Consider the following 21,933-nt stretch of genomic DNA (forward strand, 5'->3'; position numbering starts at 1 on the left):
TTGGACTGGTTGGGTTAGCGATAGTTGTTCAACTGGCTGACAGGCAGCCGTCGCAGCTGAGACTTGTCTATCATTACTCAGAGCACCGAGAGCGTGTGACCGACCGGCTCAATCTGGTTAGCTTTAGTTGTCGTGGTAAGAGAGGTACAACGGAATATATTTAAGTACAACAAAGAAGACATGTAGATATCCTCCACCTGTTATTTGCTACATCGAGGGGCTAAGTTAGCTAACATCAACGTTAAGGTTGACTGTTAGCTCGCATTAGCTAATTGTGTTAGTTAATGTCCCTGCTGCGTATCATTGCAAGGTAAGTTGAGTTCCTAATTTATTAACTCTGCGTATATTAGTATTTTACAAAAAAACCTGTCTGGTTGTTCCCTAGAGCTTCGGAAGCTAACAGTGCTCTACTTCGCAGCTGGCAAACTTAATAATAATTGCTGTCGGAACAATAAACAGTAAACATATCCCGTTAGCGCCAGGCTAACAGATCAACCGGTATAGAGCTGCGGCAGCAGTAATGTCAGTGAATGGTAATGTGTGCTACTTTCCATATCGGATGATAGAATGATAAACTAGGTAACAGAATAGTGAGAATTCGAGTTTTGTTTGGAAATAGGTTACTCTGACATTCATTATTATTTTATCGGTTGCGACACTTGAATAGCAAGCCCTAGATTAAGTTCGCCCGCTGCTCCTTATCAGGAGCTTGGGTGTTTGGTTTGTTGTTTAGTCATTGTTCATCCTCTACTATTCACGTAGATGCCGGAATTGTTTCATGTTATCTCAAAAAGTGGTATGGTATCTCCACAATGCGTGGTTGTCTTACATGGGGGGATTGCTGGGAGTGCATTGACGTAAGGAAACAACAAGATACCTGAGACAATGCAGCTATAGCTTTAATGTGCGCCTGCTTAGCGGTAGGTTTCAGGCCTGTGTTTTGACATACCTTTCAGATAACCAGGATAAAATCAGTCGTTCCTAACATACTTCAGTTGTCTAACGCGAGTGGTTGGGCAATGCTTTATTGAGAGAATCCCTTGACACTAACAGGTTACACGGCGTAAGAATAACATGAGCTTTGTGGTGGGCTGATGACTTAGCTGTGAGTGACCCTTATAGCTCCTTGTGAATAGCCTGTAAAGGGATAAACAAGAGCTAGCTAATGTCAGTCTTAATACTGTGTCCATTGGTCATGCTGTGGATCAGTGACATGAATGGAATATGATGTAAAGCCTTCTAATAAGATCTAATCAGTCTGTGTGGATTTCATACAAGATACATTAACATAAGTCCTCCATAATTTCGCTCCTTATCAAATGCTGCGTGTATTTGTGCTTTTCCTACAGAAAGAATGTTCCATTAGTGGTTTTATTCGTTTATAAATCACTAAATCAATCAATTTACCACAGTAAGTGTTTGTGGTCTTTAGATTTAACTATTACAAAGATAACATAATTAATTAGATTTATACAAAAAGTGACGCTGATTTTTAAATGTGAAGCTGTTGCCTTGTTTTCCAATTAACATGTAAGTCTTTTATCATATCAACTGTGATTTGTTGTCTAATTTTAGTGCTGATATGATCTCCTCTCCACTGTTGAATGAATAAAAGCTCACTGTAAGCTTATCTAAGTAAAACTGATTGTGTAGCCTACTAGTGCTACACATTAATCAGTAAGGATTCCAACATTTCACTTTTTCCTAATTTCCTTTGTTTGCCTTTGTGGCCTTTTACATTCATACTGTGACATAATTATGAAACCATACTCTGATATCGTGTGTGATAATCAAAGCTGAGGCACTGAGCTGTTAAGAATTTACAGGCTAATACCAACAAGACTACTATGTGCAAATCTGTGTTATCAGTCATCAGGATTGTTGGAATTCACGCCATGTATGACTATGATTATCTTAAAGTAGGAATGGAAAAGCAGCTAAAACATTAAAAACTATCTTAACACAGTTTTTAAACTTTGACCTACATATTGATTACATTAAGAAATCTATGTGGACATTTATAATTATTGGATACATAGGCCACATTTAGTTGGTTCTCATTATCTTCAATTTACTCTTTTAAAATGGTGCCAAATCATCACAGAAGTCCTCTCAGGGCACTTTTCTTATATCTTTGCGAGTCTTGACCATACTCTGTATAATATTATTTACAGAGACCGCACAATAGGGGTTTATAAGGTGTCCACCTAATCCATTTATTTATTTTTTTGACATTGCAAATGCGTTTATCATCAACACTTTATAGAATGATGAAGGAGACTTGATCAGGAAACATTTTAGGAAAGTGGTGGCATATTAAAGTCAAACATGCTTTTAGGTTCAATGTTTTGAAGCAACACCTGTTATTATTGGTCACTGTGTTCTTGGTATTGAAGATAGAACTTTTGAACGGTTGATTACATCTTTTCATGCAAGACACATACAATAGTTTCCTATTTTTAAGAGCGTGGTTTGCTTGAATTGCCTTATACATTATCATAATTTTCACATTATTATATTAAGGGATAATCATTTAGTTAACTTGATGACAAATATGAGAAAAAAAATGCAAAAGGACCACTTTAAACTTTTGTTATCAGAGATTTGCTCATGAGTTTCTTATAAGTCATTCAGCCTATAAAACAAAAGGACTTATCTACTTAATAAATGCTTCCTTAGAAGGTGTTTGGTCATTATGTAGATGATAGACTACTAGTGTAAAAGTGTTGACCAAAACCAATTCAACTTACTGTTGGCACTTAGTGTGTCCCTTTTTAAGTTGTATTTGTTTTTATCCAGTTTAGAAAGCAAGGTAGCACATCTCAATTTGTGGTTGTTGTACAACTGCTGACCTAATTCATAATCCACATTTTAAAGCATTTCTTCAAATATTTACCTTATGAAGATTTAAGGAGTTATGACTCTTGTATGCAAACTATAGATTTACAGTATAAATGTGTGTTGTTGCTTATGGTAGACGGGGAGCAGGCACAGTGTCTCAGAGACCTTCACTATCTCCAAGCATTAAGATAGAGGTACACTTTCTTAAGAGTCTGTATTATCAGCATATAATAAACATGCAGCCTGCATGGACTTGATTGTGCGAATGTATTGTAGGACATTTTCATTTAATTGGTCTAGGTAGACTCTTGGCTCTGATAATGTTTGTCTAACTAGAGAATAATACATTTTATACCACACAATTAGACAAACCCTATTGTTCTTGCATCTTAAGCTGTAGAGCAAACTGACTGTAAAGCGAGTTTTTAAACGGAGAAGTATGGGATTGTCTCCCCCGCTGTCTTCATTCCCTCTTATGTTTGTTTGTATTTTGAAAATGTGTGCCAGACTGATGGTACCATAGCAACTAGCATCAGGTGGAAAGGTGGCACAGTACTTCTGTTCCACTGAGTCATGCAAACACAGTGCTGATAAAAATGGTTCTTGATATAGAAAATATAATAATCCAAAAAGGAGTTGTAGTCTAAAACTTTTCAGAAAGTCATATCAAATATATTATGTATGTTATGTATGTGTGTGTTCAGCCAACAGAAGCACATTCTAAATCTCAGCAGAGTTGAGACTGAGTGGATTGGATTTCAGAAAACATCCACTTGGTGTTAAATGTGAGGTCTAATGTTTGTCCTGAGTCCTATTATTATGTCTTTCAGTTTTTTTTGCTGCAATCATCTGCCTAAATTGTACTTGTCAGGAATCATGGTTCAAATGATTGTATCACACTTTCACTAACCCTTGAACAGACATCTTGGATCCCTGTTTGGCTTGCATCATGCAAGCGCACAACAACATGCTGGGGCTTGTATATGCCCCAACAAAAGTAGTGTTGTAGAAAACTACAACGCAAGCAAACAAACAGGGATTTACAAATCAAACAGGTTTTAAGGCAATTAGTTTTGGTGCCGATATAACTTATGTCTGTTTAAGGCAGGGGTGTCAAACTCAATTTCATCGCGGGCCACATTCGCATAAAGGTTGCACTCAAAGGGCCGGTTGTAACTATATAAATATATAATATATATATATATAAAAAATAATGTATTATATTACATTATTGCCTCTGAATTGGATTATTATCGGATAGGATAATAACTTGGTAATTAACTACGAAAGCAGAAGTCCAAGGCAAATAATTGCAAGTCTCTTCAGTGTGCATGTCACAAAACAAGATGCATTGTGGGACATGTATTTTATGGGCAACCTGCTTCTGTAAAGCGGCATGTAACCGTATAATAAACGTATTATATTTTTTGCAAGCTCTTGCGGGGCCACATAAAATGAAGTTGAGGGCCGGATTTGGCCCCCGGGCCTTGAGTTTGAGACCCCTGGTTTAAGGTGACCTATTAAAGATTATTGTTAAACAAATGGCCAAGAAAAAAACGTAAAGGGAAAATCTAAAAACAAAGTGTAAACTAAATACCAGGACTGACAATATAATGCAATCCTGTGGTAAATAACACCTTACAAAATGTATAGTCCTGAACGACCTGTTGACCTCGCTCTACTCGACTAATCAATGATAACCCTCGACCCTCGGATGCAAACGGTTCTAACAGACAATTATAAGGTTAAACTTAAACAGATAAAGAACTCAACTCATTTTCAATTTGAGTTTATGCTACACTTGAGTAATACTTGTGTGCGTGCCTCATGGTGGAATACAGTAAATGTTTTGGTTGAAATGTAATATTTCTAAATTGAATCCTGACATTTCTGTATACATTTGAAAGATTAGTAGTCACTTGAAACACAACACTTCCCGTGACACTGACAGCCTTACTGTAGCAACTACTTAGGAGTTCTAAGTTGTTTTTGAAACTATCTTAAGTCCTTTTCAAGAGGTTGGTGTTGCATGTTAAACAGGCTGAACTGTGGCAATGGCTCGAGGATGTGCAGCAGTGTTGTTGAAGGCACAGGGGGGTATGTTGTGTCCTCCTTAGGTTGAGACCGGTCCATTTGAACCCTGCGGTCTCTATCGGCTTATTGTTCGGCTCTGGCTGCGTCCCTCTCCAGTGATGTCACAGCATTCCAGGGAGCGGATAAATGAGTTAGTGTTAGGGCAGATGAGCAGCATCGTGAATGCTGCTGCTAGTAGTGGGTCGAAGGGCACAAGGAGCCTTTAGCAGTGCAACTGTGCAAACACTCACCAGAACACCTACGCGCCTCCTCCGAGCCCTCGGTTCACTCAGTTTGTTGTAAAGTATGACAACTCTTATGAGGCATAGCCTTCAGATCCAAATAGATACATTTCAATAAGATGGAGAAGGTATTTTTAGATTTCAGGGTTTTCTGTTCGTCAGTCAACTATCCTGCTGTTATTATACAAGTCAACTTAGCAAAGACATGTTCATGGACTCATGTGGTTACAAGTATTTATTGGATGGCTTGTGTTTTAACCAAGCAATACTTTCCCCCTGCACCTAATATTTGAGAAGACTTAAATTGGTAATTGAAGTCCATGTCCTGACCTAAAGCATCCCTGTCTGAGTCAATGAAAGTGAACCTTAGTCTTGGTAGGAATCTTCAAGAAGTCTTTTTTTAAGCCTGGAGATCTTTTGTAGCACACTTCATTTGTGCTGTTCGCCAAGGCAGAATAAAAGGTTGATATCCTATCTAGGATTAAATGTGTTTGTTTGTGTGATTCTTTTACAACTAGTCTGAATGCTTAAGGCTGGAAATACCCTGCTGAAGTCATTGGGCTTCTTGCTTTAGTGTTGGGATCAGGATGCTGTTATAAAGATACATTTCTCAAAGGACTTATTACTCCTCATACAAGATTCATGCTTTCTCTGTTTTCCGTCATTACCCGTAAGGTAGCTTGATTTTTACTGGAATTATTAAGAGACCGGAAGGAAGTGTTTTAAGGTACATCTGAACAGGAAACATATATTGATCTCGCCTAAAAAGGTAACAGTTAATGGTGTGAAAAATAACTGGCAACCAGGTGTATAGAGTATACAGTGTGACTACAATTATTTTACTTACATTTGGGACAATGTGTCAATTGCAGATAGGTTGTCCACTAACAAGGAACAGACGGCATATAATGCTTTAAAACATGCAATGGCATGTGACTTGTGACAAGACAAACGTCAGCATTAGTATAAAGGGAAGGAAAAAAAGAAATGACAATGTACAAATATTGTACAGTGTTGTGATTGTGTGTTTTCTATCGCCTGTCCACTTCTGTCTGGGGTTAGTTACTCTTCAAATGTTGCACATGATAGATAGTGTGACCTACTATGCTAGACTGCAAAACCATTAATCAGCATACTGAGAAGAATCCTAATAACGTTGTCTCTTCTTTACAGATTGTCAAAATGTTGCATTGAGTAATGCACCGAGTGTTGATATTCATGATGGTGGTCTGGGGAGCGCACGGATGCCCCAATTCAGGCAAGTGCCCCCCGACCCTGACGCCCAATTCCACCTCCAAGGAATTCTGTTACTCCGCCCGAATTCGCAGTACAGTGCTGCAAGGTTTACCTTTTGGGGGGGTGCCTACAGTCCTTGCCCTTGACTTTATGTGCTTTTTGGTGAGTCTTTCTTTCATTTCTTATCAAGTGTCAGAATTGAGGTAAAACCTTTAGAAGAATGTGTTTTCAAATGATAACACTCAAGGAGTTATGTAACCTTTCTCTGTAATGTAAATAAAAGGACTAGATGTGTGTGTGTGTGTGTTGACAGTCACTGTTTATGTTGTACTTGTAGGGGCTGCTGGTTGTATTCTCCTTCCTGAGAAAAGTAGCGTGGGACTATGGGCGCCTCGCTCTGGTGAATGACGCTGACAGGTAACTAGAAAACATTGCACCCTTAGGTCCACATCACAGTTTCTTACACGTTATACCTGCTGAATTCATAGCTAATAATTGTTTGGAAAAGTTAACTGTTTGGAAAAACAAAGTGTGTTAACAACAACCAACCTAAACCATAAACATGCTTTGTTTAACATCTTGATCCTTATGTGATGTCAGGCGTTTTACAGTTGCAGGAGCAACAGGCATGCTAAGGTTTAAATGGGACTTTCGGTTGAGCGTGTGACACGCAGCAAGTCAGGAGCCTGAACCCAGTGCCTCTGCTTGACACAGAGCCATTGTTAGTCATTGATATGATTTGCCTTTATTTAGAAAAGTGTTCTGTGTTCAACAGGGACACATTATGAAAGAAGCCTTGTGGCTGCTGACCCCTATTGATTTATCTGTAAAACACACGTGTTATCAGTGTTTGATCAGTAAATGGCCCTTGGTGGCTATTCATACTAGATGCCAAATGACCCTAGACTATTCAGTGTCCTCATTCTAAAGGGTAACGTTAGTTTTGTGAAGCAAGCATCACAAGGGTGACACTCCAGACAGGAAGTCTGTTAGCAGTTTCACTTTCGATGGCAATAATGCACTCTGACATTGTCATGCTTTGCCACTTGTGCCATGGTCTGTTCACCTTGAGATAGAAAGGACAGACTGCTGTGGCAATAAGCCTGAAATGGAAAGAAACTAAACCAATGAAACCATTATTTGATGTTGTATAACCATTTTTAAAAAAGATATTCAAACCCCCATACTGGGCAGCTGAGACCCCCACCAGCTGTAACCACTGAGTATCCGGCAACCCAGAAACCATTATTTATTCAAATCAATTTACCGCACCACTTAAAAACCACTGTCTGCATCCAAGCCCAGTGGAATATGGATTTTTTTTATATAATTTGAGACTGATGTCTGCACGCTGATCAAATGATAAGAATGGTTATGGAATCAACATGGGCTGATGCAGTGCTCCTTTTTAAACTTTTTAACTCATGAGATGAAACAGGATAATCAAACTGGGGAGAGAAGAAGCTCAGACATCGCTAAAGACCTCTTTGACTGTAAACCCTGTAAAGTATGTGACACAGTGCTCCATCACCTACATCCCCCCGCTGTGTCTGTGGGATCTTGCAGCTCCACTATTTTTGCAGCTGCATGTGAGCAGAGTACCGGGTTGCAGCGTGGTGGGAGGATGGGAGGGGGGTGGCAGCATGGGACACTTTGTAACAGACAGGAAATGTAGTTTGTTGTCTCATGACAAAGGGCTGGTTGCGATCAGCGCCTGTCATACATGTTATATCTGAAAAGTAAATATAACCTTTACTAAGAAGACTTTCCAATCAAGTAAAACGTGTCTGTCTAGCTACTGAGGACATGATGCTCAACTTAAATAAATGCAGAGTTTATTATAGCATAGGCCATAAATACCTCTAGATTTCTGTATTATGTATAGCAGAATGAATAGCACCCTTCATTGGTATGCCTGTGGTGTAGTATGCTTCCTCAGTGTTTGTATGAACCAGCACCCTAACTGGCCAACAGGGCCATTCCCCCTTAACTAAGCTGAATGGTTTTGTTTTGCTTTTATTTTCACCAGAAGAATGGATCAACGATACAGTCGGCTGGATGATCGGGAATAGTATGTTATTGCTCCATATCGTGGAATCACTGCCTGTTTCTTCTCTCCTTTCCTCTCGCTGTAGTTAACCGAACTCATACCTCTTGTCCACTCTGCCCAGGCCGCTGTGGGTTTCCGCCTGTTTTCCACTCTTGATGGTTTAGTTTGTTTCCCCCCTTGTCCTCCAGAAGTCTGCCAGTGCCAGGCTCTCTAATCATTCTCCCTCTCCTCGTCACTGTTGTACGTCTGCTCTCGGGCGTGCCTGTCCTATCTCGCTGTCCTAATCAGATCTGTGTGTGCTAATCTCTGTGTTGACCCCCTTCTGAAGCTCCGACTTCTTCTCTGTGAGCGCAGCGCATGAGCCGCACAGGCAGGATGCTTACGGGGAGAGGTAATGTTATGTCGATAGTAAACGGGCCCTGACACGGTGCAGCTACAGTAAACCCTGTGTGCTTAGATCTGAGAGGAACCATCCTGACTTCTCCTAGGAATGTGCGAGAGGAGGACTGACGGTGGATTACAGCCTCAGGCTCTCTCCTCATTCCATTAGAGATCTCTTAGAGCCCTGTGTTACGTCTTCCTTTCATGGAGTATTGAATCCTCAACTTTGTTTGAATTCCAGCAGTGCCTGGCTCATTTTCATACTCATACTTGTGATTAAATTGACATCACCTCCCTGGGGAGTGCAATCAAACGTATATAACAAGGCAGGGTTGTCAAACATATGGCCCTTGGGCCAAAACGGCCCGCCAGATTGTCCAATTCGGCTTCCAGGATGACTTTGCAAAGTCTAAAAATTACAGAGAAGACTTTAACTGCAACTTTTTTTGTATGTATAGATTTACAATGCAGTTAATAATTCCCACTGTAGCTTGTATGGTGGTGTGTTAGTTCAGGTGGTCAGGGTAACTACACAGATGTGGAAATAATAATAATAATAATAATAAAGCAGCTTTATTTATACAGCACTTTTCATACAGCAGGTGCAGTTCAAAGTGCTTTACAAAATGGCACACATAACAAATTAAAACAAACAACAAGACATTCCCATTAGATCAGATGTTAAGACCTTTTTTAAAACAGGTGAAAGATATGATAATAAAAACGATAAAATAGATAATGTTTCCCTCGGAAAAATACAGGAAGACGAAATGAACTAATACAACAAAATATACAAATAAATGAATGTAAAATAATTTCTAGATCTTGACAATTTGTGTTGATCATTAAGTAATGTTGCTCAGTTCCAGATACCTGTGACTAAATGTTGTGTGCCTTTTGTAGATACACTGTGATCTGTAAGTTGTAATGCACATGTGTAAATGATGAACTGAGGCATAAAATGGTTGAAATTGCACTTATTTGTCTTAAGAAATGTCAGATTGTTCATAATATTTTGTACATAAAGAGTGAATTCAATAGTGCACTAAAACAAAGGGAACAATTAGGAGTTGTTTGTAGTTTATTATGCTATGACTTTATTGGTCCGGCCTGCTTGAGACCAAATTGGGCTCTATGTGGCCCCTGAAATAAAATGACAAACTCCATCCAACTGCCTCTCAATGATCACTGGGTTTCTGCTGTTTTCTGTGAGTGTTCTTCTCTCTAGAGCTTTGCCTTCTAACTCTTTATCACAACCTTTCCTCTGACAGTGATGGTGTACTCAACCCGTGTAGAGTAGATTCCTAACGCTGCATGAAATGTGGCTGCAGAGATTGAGCCTGTGCTTGACTGGTTAACCAAACCCTAATCCAGTGGCCAGGTTAAACGGGTGAATCTCTCCAGTCCATTTCAGGGCGTGTCTGTGTGTGTGTTTGGTGTTGTCATCTTTTCTGCACTAATAACGATTCCACTGTCCTGGGACACGCAGTACTAACATCCCTGTATGGTACATGGTGTTAGTTAGTTGTGTACAATCCTGCAAATACTATGTATTGTTTTTTCTTCACACAGTGCCACTACCATGACATCAGATGCAACAGAACGCTACGAACGCCTCACTTCAGTTTCCAGCTCTGTCGACATCGATCAGAGAGACACTGTAAGTATGACATTTTTCTTAAAAGATCAAATCTGATGCATTTTCTTTCATTTAAAATACACTTTGATTCCTTGTGATAACTGTCACATCTTCACCTCTCTCCTCTCTTTCCCTTTTAGGGCTTCTGCTCCTGGCTAACTGCCATCTTCCGCATCAAGTGAGTCAACCTTCTCAAGGCTTATTGGAAATAATAACAGTTGGTAAAACATTGATTCAACTGGATATAAAATGTTTCTGTTTTTTTTTCTTCTAATTGCTGTCTTTTTGTGTGGTTTCTCTTTAGAGATGAAGAGATAAGGGAGAAGTGTGGGGAAGATGCGGTCCATTACCTTTCCTTTCAGCGACACATCATTGGCCTGCTGGTAGTGGTGGGCGTGATGTCGGTGGGCATCATCTTGCCTGTTAACTTCTCTGGAAACTTACTTGGTGAGTGGTTTGGAATAAACTATTAGGGGATACTTTTAGTTCAAAGTTAGTCTGTTAATGTTTGACTAGGTGAGTCTGCCTTTTCTCGTTTGTATTTTACTTGCAGCTATTATCTATTTTTGTGTACTTCTGTTGGGCTGCAGATAAGCAGCACCAATGATGATTGACAAGTGATTATCATATTTCTTCTTTTTTTTCAGAAAATAATGCCTACAGTTTTGGGCGAACCACTATAGCAAATTTGGATTCAGAGTGAGTCATTCTTGTACCTTTTTCTTTATACTTCTCGAGATTCAAGGCTTTATCGTCATGTGCACATGAGCAACAGTGTAGATATGGCAATGAAAAACTTAAGTCACAGGCTCCTCTCCACCAGTGCTATATATGTATATGTATATGTATGTATATATGTATATATATATATATATATGTATATATGTGTGTGTATGTGTATATATATATATATATATATATGTATATGTATGTATATGTATATATATGTATATGTATATGTATATATATGTATGTATATGTATATGTATATATATGTATATATATATATATATATATATATGTATATGTATATGTATATATATATATATATATATATATGTATATGTATATGTATATATATGTATATATATGTATATGTATATGTATATATGTATATATATATATAGAACAAATAAAACGGATACAATAGTGCAAGAGAATGTTTTGAGATGTGCAAGTAAATACAAATAAAATAGAAATAGTGCAAGAAGAGTCTATATACAAGTAACTGGAATATGATATATTAGATAAATAATTAGCAAGATGTAAACTGATTAATGTTCATGGATATTCTTTACAGAGTTCAGGTGTTTATCAGTCTTATGTCCATGTGGAATGAAACTGTCCCTGAGTCTGGTGGTATACTGTACTAGTCTTCACTTCCTAATGCTGTGTCACTAAATGCTTTCCCTTTATTTCCTCAGAAATGCACTAATGTGGCTGCACACCATCTTTGCATTTCTCTACCTGTTACTGACAGTGTACAGCATGCGGCGGCACACCTCAAAGATGCACTACAAGGAGGATGACTTGGTGGGTGTACAACGGCTGTCACATACACTCCCTGTACACACAGATCGCAGGGAGAATTGTGTTGCTAATTTCCTCCCCGTCTTCATTTCCCCGCAGGTGAAACGCACTTTATTTGTCAACGGAATCTCCAAATACGCAGAGGAGGCTGAGATAAAGCAACACTTTGAGTAAGCAGTCTTCAGGATCACTGATATTTCACGACACCGATAAGCCGTATGAGAGTCATGCCTGATCCTGTTGAAAGCAGCTGTCTTGTGCTGGTCCATACAATCACACAATGGCAGGCCTATATGGTTAATTGTGCATAATAACAGCCAGATGAGCAGGATCATGCTAGTCATGTGTCAAGAGGGTCAAAGACTGAGGAGGGGGTGTTAGGCTCAAGATAAATAGCATCAGTGAAAATGGTTTCTTTGTTCTTTTCTGCAAAAATAGCCACTATGCTTTAGTACAGAAGAAACATTGTACAGGGAAAAGAAACAATTATAAAAGCATGTTACTGTTTGTGGCTGTTGCATTCATATTCTCTTTGTGAGTAGCTAATGTTATGGTGATAGTCATCTTTAGTAAATACAATTTGCCGTTGTCGGGAATCGTTTAAGTTGAACTCTATGCCCTTCTTCAGGCAGGCGTATGAAAACTGCGTTGTACTGGAGGCTCGTATCTGTTACAATGTGGCCAGGCTGATGTACCTCAACTCTGAAAGGTAACAACAATCAATATTTAGTGCATATGTGTGTGATTGTTAAGCAATTTTGGATGAACTTGATTTGTTTAAGTGAAGTAGCCCTTCCTCTGTTTGACACAGCTGATTTAATTGTTTTGCATACAGGAAGAAGACGGAGCGCAGCAAGAAATTCTTTATTGACCTTCATGCCAAGGAGCACATTACCACCATGATCAATCCAAAACCATGCGGACATCTTTGCTGTTGCATCATTAAAGGCTGCGAGCGGGTAAGACTCATATTGAGGGACTGCGGATGGAAAGTAGCTCAAAGCTCAATCCGGCATATTTACGCTTGGCACATTTATTGTTTTAAGTGTTCATTAATGTGCAATGTCCATACCAAATAAACGATTCAATAAATAAATATATTGTAGCTATATATCAGAGCAACACACTCCTGAACCGTGTTAACACGCTGAAAACTACAATATTTTTGGGGGAAAGATAAAGAAGGCATCTTGTTGAATTTACAGTACACAATACACCAACAAATCTATTATATATTATTATGCTCACTACAAACTGACTTCTCAAAATAATCATTCTTCATTTTAATGCAAGTATTATATCTAAAAAAGAAAGCTGTAGTTTGAGTGGATTTAGACTACATTAGAAGATAACCATGCAGTAGACTGTGTTTTTATTTAGTGTTATTCATTATTAATGGAATGTAAATGGCTTCTCCTTTTTTAAAGGAAGAGGCAGTGGGCTACTATACTAAACTGGAGTCACAACTGAAAGAGGAATACAGGAAGGAGAAAGAAAAGGTGAACAGGAAGCCCCTGGGAATGGCCTTTGTCACCTTCCAGAACGAGTCCATCACTGCCATGTAAGTACATTTTACGTGGGGTAATATTTATGAATACACATCTGTGACGTTTAGTTTAGCAGATTATTTCACCCTCGGTAAAGTCTCCACTTTGTTTTGTTGTAATTTCATTTTCAGAATCCTAAAAGACTTTAACGCCTGCAAGTGTCAGGGCTGTCAGTGTCGCCGGGAGCCCAAGAGCTCTCAATTCAACGGCAAGCTCCACACACACAACTGGACCGTCAGCTACGCCCCTGATCCACAAAATGTCTACTGGTGAGAACACATTCAGCTCATATCGTCTGTCTGACAACAGGGCTAGATAAATAAAACAAAGTTTCAATATGATATAACTCCACACATTTCAAAGGGTGGATGCATTTTGGCAGAAGGAAGGCAAGTACCCAAAGGGAAATCTACAGGCACAAACTTGATTTGTATCGCTTGGAATAATCACTTGAGACTTTCTCTCTCAAGATGACAAAGGATTTTTTTAGCTGTGGTGTCAGATTACCGCGCAGCTGTGTCCATAACTGCGGGTCATCGCCCAGAGTCAATCTAACCTCTGCATCAACTCCATCCCACAGGGAGCATCTGTCAGTGGGAGGAGTCACCTGGTGGATCCGCTGCCTGATCATCAACATTGTCCTCTTCCTCCTCCTCTTCTTCCTCACCACCCCGGCTATCATCATCTCCACAATGGACAAGTTTAATGTTACCAAACCTGTGGAGTACCTAAATGTGAGCCATTCCTTTTATGAGTGCAATCAGTTCAGGTGTTCTTATCTTTGCCGAGTGTTAAGTCCATTCCATCACATCACGATTTAGGCACTCTCAATTATTAATACAACATGTCCGCCACTCTCTGATCCGTCCTCCAGAATCCAATCGTCACCCAGTTCTTCCCCACCCTCCTACTGTGGTCCTTCTCCGCCTTACTGCCAACCATCGTCTACTACTCTGCCTTCTTTGAGGCCCACTGGACTCGGTATGTTTGTCTGGAGTCAATAACTCAGCATATATATAGAGTCAATTATGTATTCCTTTTTTAGGTTAAGTGTGTTCTGTCTGCCCTGTTTCTATTTTAAAGACATGTCATTATTTCCTCTGGCCTTACAGGTCAGGAGAGAACCGGACCACAATGCATAAATGCTACACTTTCTTGATCTTCATGGTCCTTTTGCTGCCCTCTCTAGGACTTAGCAGGTATGTTTTTGACTTCTTCCCTGCAACACAATGAAATGTGAACCTGAATTCATCTTGGGCGAGCTGAGTAATTGAGCTGATGCCTTTCTCTCCTTTTGTCTTTGCAGTTTGGATGTTTTCTTCCGCTGGCTTTTTGACAAAAGATTCCTGGCAGATGGTAATGTTAGATTTGAGTAAGTAGGAACGTTCTCTAGATGTTCAAATGCAACACTCTAGCACTTAGAATAAAGCAGAACAGGATGAAATATTTACACCGTAACCATTTAAATACCATAAATACCGTAATTTTCGGACTATAAGCCGCACCTGAATATAAGCCGCAGCAGCAGCATACCACTCTCGGTTCCACTTTTACTTTTGCGCGCTACCTGTCTCACTCTTTTCCGGCCTCCAGCTTTTCCTGCTGGAACCCGCCGCTTAAAGGTGGGGGTCCGCGGACCGGCCATAGAGCCCATAGAGTTAAAGGTGTTGGCCGTTAGCTGTAAAAATCCATAGATTAGCCGCACCGTTATATAAACCGCAGCGTCGAAAAATAGGGAAAAAGGCGCGGCTTATAGTCCGAAAATTACGGTAGTTCAAATTGTTTTATACAATTACCAATACAACATAAATCTTGAAAAATACAGAAATAACAAAAACAATAATAATAGTTCACATTTTGTATGAAAAATAATGATTTAATACTGTTTTTATTTTAACCCCCTCTAGGTATAATAAATGTACCGTAATTTTTGGACTATAAGGCGCACCTGAATATAAGCCGCAGCAGCTAAATTGAATGATGTGTACATATATAAGCCGCACTGGACTATAAGCCGCAGGTGTTTTAATGTTTAATTACCATATGTAAGGGTTCGTGCACAGAGGGGATTGTCGGGAAAGAGATGGCTGTTTGTTGAAATGTTAATAAATGGGAGCTTCCTCAAACAAGTTGCATATTTGCATAACGTATTCAAGTGTTACCATTTAGTGCAATAGTAGCTACAGAACATGTGCTGTGTAAACTGTACTGTATCACATAGCGTTTCAGACACACAAACTTTTCAACTTTCAAACTTAAACGGTGCGCTCCCATCGCACGTACCGGCAGTGATCTACAGCAGTGGTTTTCAACCAGCAGTACGGGGACAAACTGTCTCGCTCTCGTAATGTCTGTCTGTCTTGCTCTCGTTCTGTCTCTCGTACCACTCTCGATTCCACTTTTACTTTTGTGCGCTACCTGTCCACTTTTACTTTTGCGCGCTACCTGTCTCACTCTTTTCCGGCCTCCAGCTTTTCCTGCTGGAGCCCGCCGCTTAAAGGTGGGGGGCGCAGACCGGCCATAGAGCCCATAGAGTTAAAGGTGGTGGACTGTAACCTGTAAAGTCCATAGATTTAGGATGTCCCCTAGTGGCCGTTGGCTGTAAAAATCCATAGATTAGCCGCACCGTTATATAAGCCGCAGGGTCAAAAAATGGGAAAAAAGGCGCGGCTTATAGTCAGAAAATTACGGTAAATGATTTTTGACATTTCATTGGCCTCTGCATAATGCATTTTCAAACCTCAACTTAAGTCTGACTTCAGTCCTTTTGTGATGCTAACTTTTTCTTTCCTTTCAAGGTGTGTGTTCCTTCCTGATAATGGAGCCTTCTTCGTGAATTATGTCATTGCGTCTGCGTTCATCGGTAATGCCATGGATCTGCTGCGGATCCCCGGTCTGCTCATGTACATGATCCGCCTCTGCCTGGCTCGCTCTGCAGCAGAGAGGAGGAACGTCAAGAGGGTGAGTGTGACCTCATCATTTATGGGTCCATGCAGGGCAATATATATTGATAGTTTATCGATATCGTGACGGAAGACTACATTCCGTCTTACATCTTCCATATCTCAATATCTCAAAAGTGGTAACTTTACTGTATGTACTTTAATGTAACTTCCAGTCTACACATTACTAATCATTGTTTATCAATAATCTCACTGTGGATATTTTATGACAGTGTCAATAGTCAACCCTACAACAACATCGGAACATTTCAAATGGAGTATTTGATCAAAAACACGACGATATTGTATTTTCTCTTTATAGCCAAGTCATTAGTCCATGACCTGTAAGGAAGTTTGGTTTAAAAATAAATCCCTGCTTATAACACATTCCAACACAAACATCTTTTCTGGAACTTAATAATGGGGGAATTAAATGTCATAAAATAAGAAAAAAATTGGAAGTTCTACTTTGACATTAGGTTGGAAGTATTGGTGTTTTTTTGATCAAATGCACGTGATCTTGCTTGTGAAAAAGGGATTTTTGGATTTTGTTCTAATTGTATAATTGTGTCTGTATAGCACCAAGCCTATGAGTTTCAGTTTGGGGCAGCCTATGCCTGGATGATGTGCGTCTTCACTGTAGTAATGACCTACAGCATCACCTGCCCCATCATTGTCCCCTTTGGTGAGTTCTGCCATTAATTACCCCCGCTGGGGGTCTCTGCTGTTTCACCTCAAGATAGTGTGCTTATCAAATTACTGTTAGAGAAACAGACAGAGGCCGGGAGCATTCAGTGGCTCTGTGATTCATGCAGAAGCTTATCCGTGTGCCTAATGAGATTAGTTTGGCTAATTGTGTTGTCCCTTCTCTGTGCAGGGCTGATGTACATGCTGCTGAAACACCTCGCGGACAGGTACAACATGTACTACGCATATCTGCCGTCCAAACTGGACAAGAAGATCCATTCTGGAGCGGTCAACCAAGTGGTGGCTGCTCCTATTCTCTGTCTCTTCTGGCTTCTGTTCTTCTCCACTATGCGCTCCGGTAAGATGAGGACTCCATCTACAGGCCACTGATGTCCTAACACATGCCCACATTTATATGCACACTTTTATCCAAAGCATACGAAGTACATACAACTGATGAATCCCTCCATTTCTTTCCCCAGGATTTTCAGCGGCTACATCCATGTTCACGTTCGTAGTTCTGGTCATCACAATCATTATCTGCCTCTCTCACGTCTGCTTCGGACACTTTAAATATCTCAGTGCTCACAACTACAAGGTAAGAAAATCCTCCTTCTGTGCATTTTATTCCTGTTTCCTAAACTCTGCAGTATTTGACACTAGTATTATACTCAGCTGCTTATGTAAAATGCATGTTTTTCCTTCCTAGATCGACGACCAGGAGATAGACGGGCGGTTGGAGAACGGGCGTCCGCCGTGCGTTACTACAACCAACAAAGCAGGAGTATGTATTCATTTATGTTTATTTTATAACGATATAAGCCTCAAGATCAAACAGTGGAATGAGATGGGACATACTTCTCAATTTCATTATTGTTTTTTATATTTGAACAACTTTCAAAAGTTTCTGTTCATTCTATTGTGCTAAACTGGCTATAGGGTAAACTATCAGTCAATAGAATTCACTTTTGTGTTGTATGGAGATCTTAACACGAAGCAGAAAATAATTAACCTTACTTTTTCTCCCCTACAGCAAATGTACATAGCTGAGGTTCTCCAAGACCCAAATTCAGAGGGGGGGTCAGGCAGTGGAGAGGAAGATGGCCAGGGGTCCTCGCAGGACGAGGAAATAATCAATGTGGAAAATGGCTTGAATGAGGACTTCCAGTCTGGTGAGGACAGCCTCATTGAGAATGAAGTGCGACACTGATACTGACTGGAACAGTTAAAAACCCCCTAAGTTTAACTTGAGGAGTGCACTGAAATTATGTGAATTTAACTAGGAACTGAACCAACAGTTCTCCAAAGCATCTCAACCTCCATCGAGGGACTTTACACTAACCTAAGCACACTGTCTACTAAGGATTTAATGGATTGTCGCTCAAGGACTCTTGCATTTCCTTCACTGGATCTCACCAAACCACATCTTCTGTCTGTGTACCTGCAGAGGGAATCTACTCTGAAAAGGCAAGGACAGCGACATGACGTCCTTCTGCCCCGAAATAGCTGAGGAAAGCCCCAAACACTGCACATGGACTCATGAAAGAAAGACACTAATGCACAAATGAAGCATAGTTTGCCTTGTTTTGTAAGGGGACTGATATTCTGTGTGTATTTCCCTAAAAATATTGCACTTGGAAAAGAGAACCTGTCCTATAAGCTCTACTTTCACTAAGGTACTGTAGTACAGCATGCCTTCAAAGTACAAATGGTGGAGGGATGGTCCTAAAATCCTTTGCCAGTATTTCTAATTGTCTGCACTAAATGCCTCCCCTGAATAAGCAGCTGGATTTGAGACGAGAAAAAGTGATTTCACACCAGACAGCTTGGTGCGTACAAATGTGATGTTCTCAAAATAGTTCTTCCAATTCCATAAAAGCCTTTAGAAAATAAACAAAGAAGAAAGAAATTGCTACTAATACTCCTGGATGCTACGACACTGTACAGCTACAAAATTCTGGATTTGTAAAATAGCCTTTTTTTTTGACATGGTATTTATTTGTAGGCATTGAATTTGAAATGCTATCAAGCTTGATACATCCCCCCCCCCCCCCCCCCCCGGGCTGCAGCTGGAGGACTGGAGGCCCGGAGCCTGCTGATCCTTCTGTGATGCTCAGAGGATGAAGAGAAAAGCCTTTGGGTTTTGTTTTTTTTGTTCCACTTCATATGATACTGGACTGGTTCTCTTAATTTGTTGTTTTCCATTTGTATCTCTTTGTTCACATGTTTACGTCTTCATGGAAGGATTTAGAAATTAGCATTGAGTGTTCTACTGATAGTTTTATGAATAAGCTAATCTATATCTCATCACTCAGTCTTCTGCCAGGTCCTCTCCATTTATATCATGAAGTAGCATTTTGTTGTCATCCAGCATTGTTATGGTTTCCCCATTTGCAATTACTCCGAGTTGTATAATGTTTAGCTCAAATTGTGCAATTTCTGGTGACAACTTATCAGATCTTAGGCTTGGCCGATTAACTCTCAATACTACTATGCCTCCCCCATTGAAAGCAAATTGGAAGACGTATGCATTATTTTGCTTCATGGGTTGTTATAAAGTGATAAAGTTTGCCCTCTATTGTACATTCCATTTGCAGATCCAGTTACTAGCATTGTCAGGCCTCCGTCAGAGCTATAGTAGCTTCCAGATCTGCCTCAGCCATATCAAACAGCTTATTTTCAGGAATCAGGTAGACTCAGACAACATCACAAACACAATTTAACAAATTATAATTTAGAAACGAAGTGCTTACACAGTTAGGACCTTACTCAGGATTTATCAAGCTTCTTGTTTTTGTCATTTCAGTTTTTCCTAAGTAAAGATGACACCATGAGCTTCCCTAAAAAAAAGATGATTGTTGGTAGAGCAAGGCTGCAGACAAAGCACCACTATAGTGTGTCACTTTGGATGAATTGTTGTTTTTGGGCCATTTATATCAAACTTATTATCCAGATGCTCAGAGAACCAATGTGGGAAATGTGCACTAATCTCACTTTCACTTGTATGATTGACAGAGAAGGGCCCGCCCCCTGTGGGTGTAATGATGACAATGGTGAAGCTAAAATGTTTCCATAATTTTTCCATGGGTATATTGGCACCATATATGGGTAAATTATTATGGTACTAACAAGAGAGTTGTTTGACACCCTTGAGTCTGGTGCTCTTCTAGTCATGATAAGGTGATTTTATTTTTATACCTCTTCATTTTTATACCTCTGAGATGTCATGAAATCTCTAAATGTGTCCTGTCTAAATCTAAATCCACTGCCCGGCTCTGAGAGAAATACCTAAAAATCGTATAATGTCTAATATCTACAGTGTTTAAACGTTGAATGTAGGTTAATTTCAAACCTTTTGGTAAGTTAAGTGCGATCGCTGTATTTACACAGCTTCAACAGGAGGGTTCACTATAGCTAACCAGCAATTAAAGTGTCATACTACAGAACTTGATTGTGTCCAGTCCCATCATCATGGCATTTCATTTGTCAGTCTGCAACGATTTCCACTACTTTTTGTTTTTGTGTAATTCCAAGTCTAGGATCCTCATGAGTCCTTTTACTTTAGATTATGTTTATAAGATCTGTATAGACGGTGGGAAATGGATTGTTTTTCTGAAAAGCTAGGCACTTTCTAATAGAAGTTCTCAGCTTGTTCTACTGTACCATGTACTCAGAATGGGTAGTAAAGTGTCTGTGTATCAAACTGTGCACAATTAGAATGTGTCTTTGTGTGCTTGCCTTTTATAGTTTTACATTTTTCTAGATAGGAAGAGTAACAATAGCAGATCTCTGCAATTGACAGTCTCATTTTATTATTTCCAAAGGGCCGTCTGTGCTACAGATATATACTGTGTATATCTGTGCTCCCCCCCCCCCCCCCCCCCCAAGCTCTTTGAACAATAAATCTGTATTTAATCAAGTAACTTTTTTTTAACTATCAATTATTATAATCACTAAAAGATGAGAAATAACAATTTGATTGACTGATTAATTCACTCAAGGGTTTCGCTGCTTACTTATTCTAGTATGACCAGTAGCTTATGGGGAGTAATGTCAAAAACTTTAAAATGTTAAAACTTCTTAAAGCAATAGCTGTGTTCAGAAATCTTACTCCATAGAATACAGCATACATTCTACTGATTGAGGTAATGTTAAGGTGGTATGCAGAACAAAAAAAAATTCAACCATTTAACCAACATGAAATGAAACGAGCAATATCAACATTTGATAACATCACACTGGAATTCCAACAGTGTCAGTCAATTAAACCTCACAAAATGTATTTAAGAATGAACACATTCATTTGGTCTTTTTTTGTGCCACCACTATTTAAACTCATTTTTTTTGCATTGCATTTTGAGAGAACTGTATTAGAAATTATACTTTTTATATACTATACTAACTAGAAACAGCAGAGACCACTCAACAAATCATCCATATTTATTTTGCATCATGTCTGAGTTATTTGGTCACTTTTCCAGTGAGAACACAGAATATACTTTAATGTGCTTAGAAATATTGAGTATTATTCTGGCTGTCAACACTTGGAGCAAAAGTTAGTTCCTGTATTGTAGGCTTGTTGGTGGCTTGACAAGATAAAAACAAATAGCTTTTGAATTTTTTTTTTACAAATAATGGTATCATTTTGAAGACAAGTTCTACTTAACCTAAGACCACTAAGAATAACCCTAGTTTTATGGTTCTGACCATGATGTTGGAAAACACAGACTAAAACTACATTGTATGTTGGCACAGAAAATATCAT

The 21,933-nt window shown here is 39.4% G+C and overlaps 1 protein-coding gene and 1 long non-coding RNA gene across 4 annotated transcripts in view; one reads left to right on the forward strand and one right to left on the reverse strand.

Moving 5' to 3' along the window:
* The window catches only part of LOC307043661, a 401,538-nt gene that overhangs the window by 13,264 nt on the left and 366,341 nt on the right, over positions 1-21,933 (reverse strand). The gene's annotated exons all lie outside the window — the stretch shown is intronic.
* Positions 17-20,614, forward strand: LOC307043637 (CSC1-like protein 2). 3 transcript variants are annotated; one of them, XM_079688225.1, is made up of 25 exons: positions 17-310; positions 6,330-6,554; positions 6,730-6,809; positions 8,422-8,463; positions 10,396-10,483; positions 10,603-10,640; positions 10,767-10,909; positions 11,110-11,161; positions 11,887-11,995; positions 12,092-12,162; positions 12,621-12,701; positions 12,828-12,951; positions 13,420-13,553; positions 13,671-13,808; positions 14,120-14,273; positions 14,414-14,520; positions 14,652-14,738; positions 14,846-14,911; positions 16,338-16,500; positions 17,061-17,166; positions 17,359-17,526; positions 17,651-17,766; positions 17,878-17,952; positions 18,202-18,340; positions 18,616-20,614. In XM_079688225.1, exons 2-25 carry the CDS (start codon positions 6,354-6,356, stop codon positions 18,651-18,653), a joined length of 2,520 nt encoding a protein of 839 aa, XP_079544351.1. In that variant the 5' UTR covers positions 17-310; positions 6,330-6,353; the 3' UTR covers positions 18,654-20,614. The 3 variants fall into 3 exon arrangements, with proteins under 3 accessions (XP_079544351.1, XP_079544352.1, XP_079544353.1); XM_079688226.1 differs by having other exon boundaries at positions 8,425-8,463; positions 18,202-20,614; XM_079688227.1 differs by lacking the exon at positions 8,422-8,463 and having other exon boundaries at positions 19-310; positions 18,202-20,614.

The sequence above is a fragment of the Notothenia rossii genome, assembly GCF_949606895.1.
Source record: "Notothenia rossii genome assembly, chromosome: 6".
Classification (NCBI taxonomy): domain Eukaryota; kingdom Metazoa; phylum Chordata; class Actinopteri; order Perciformes; family Nototheniidae; genus Notothenia; species Notothenia rossii.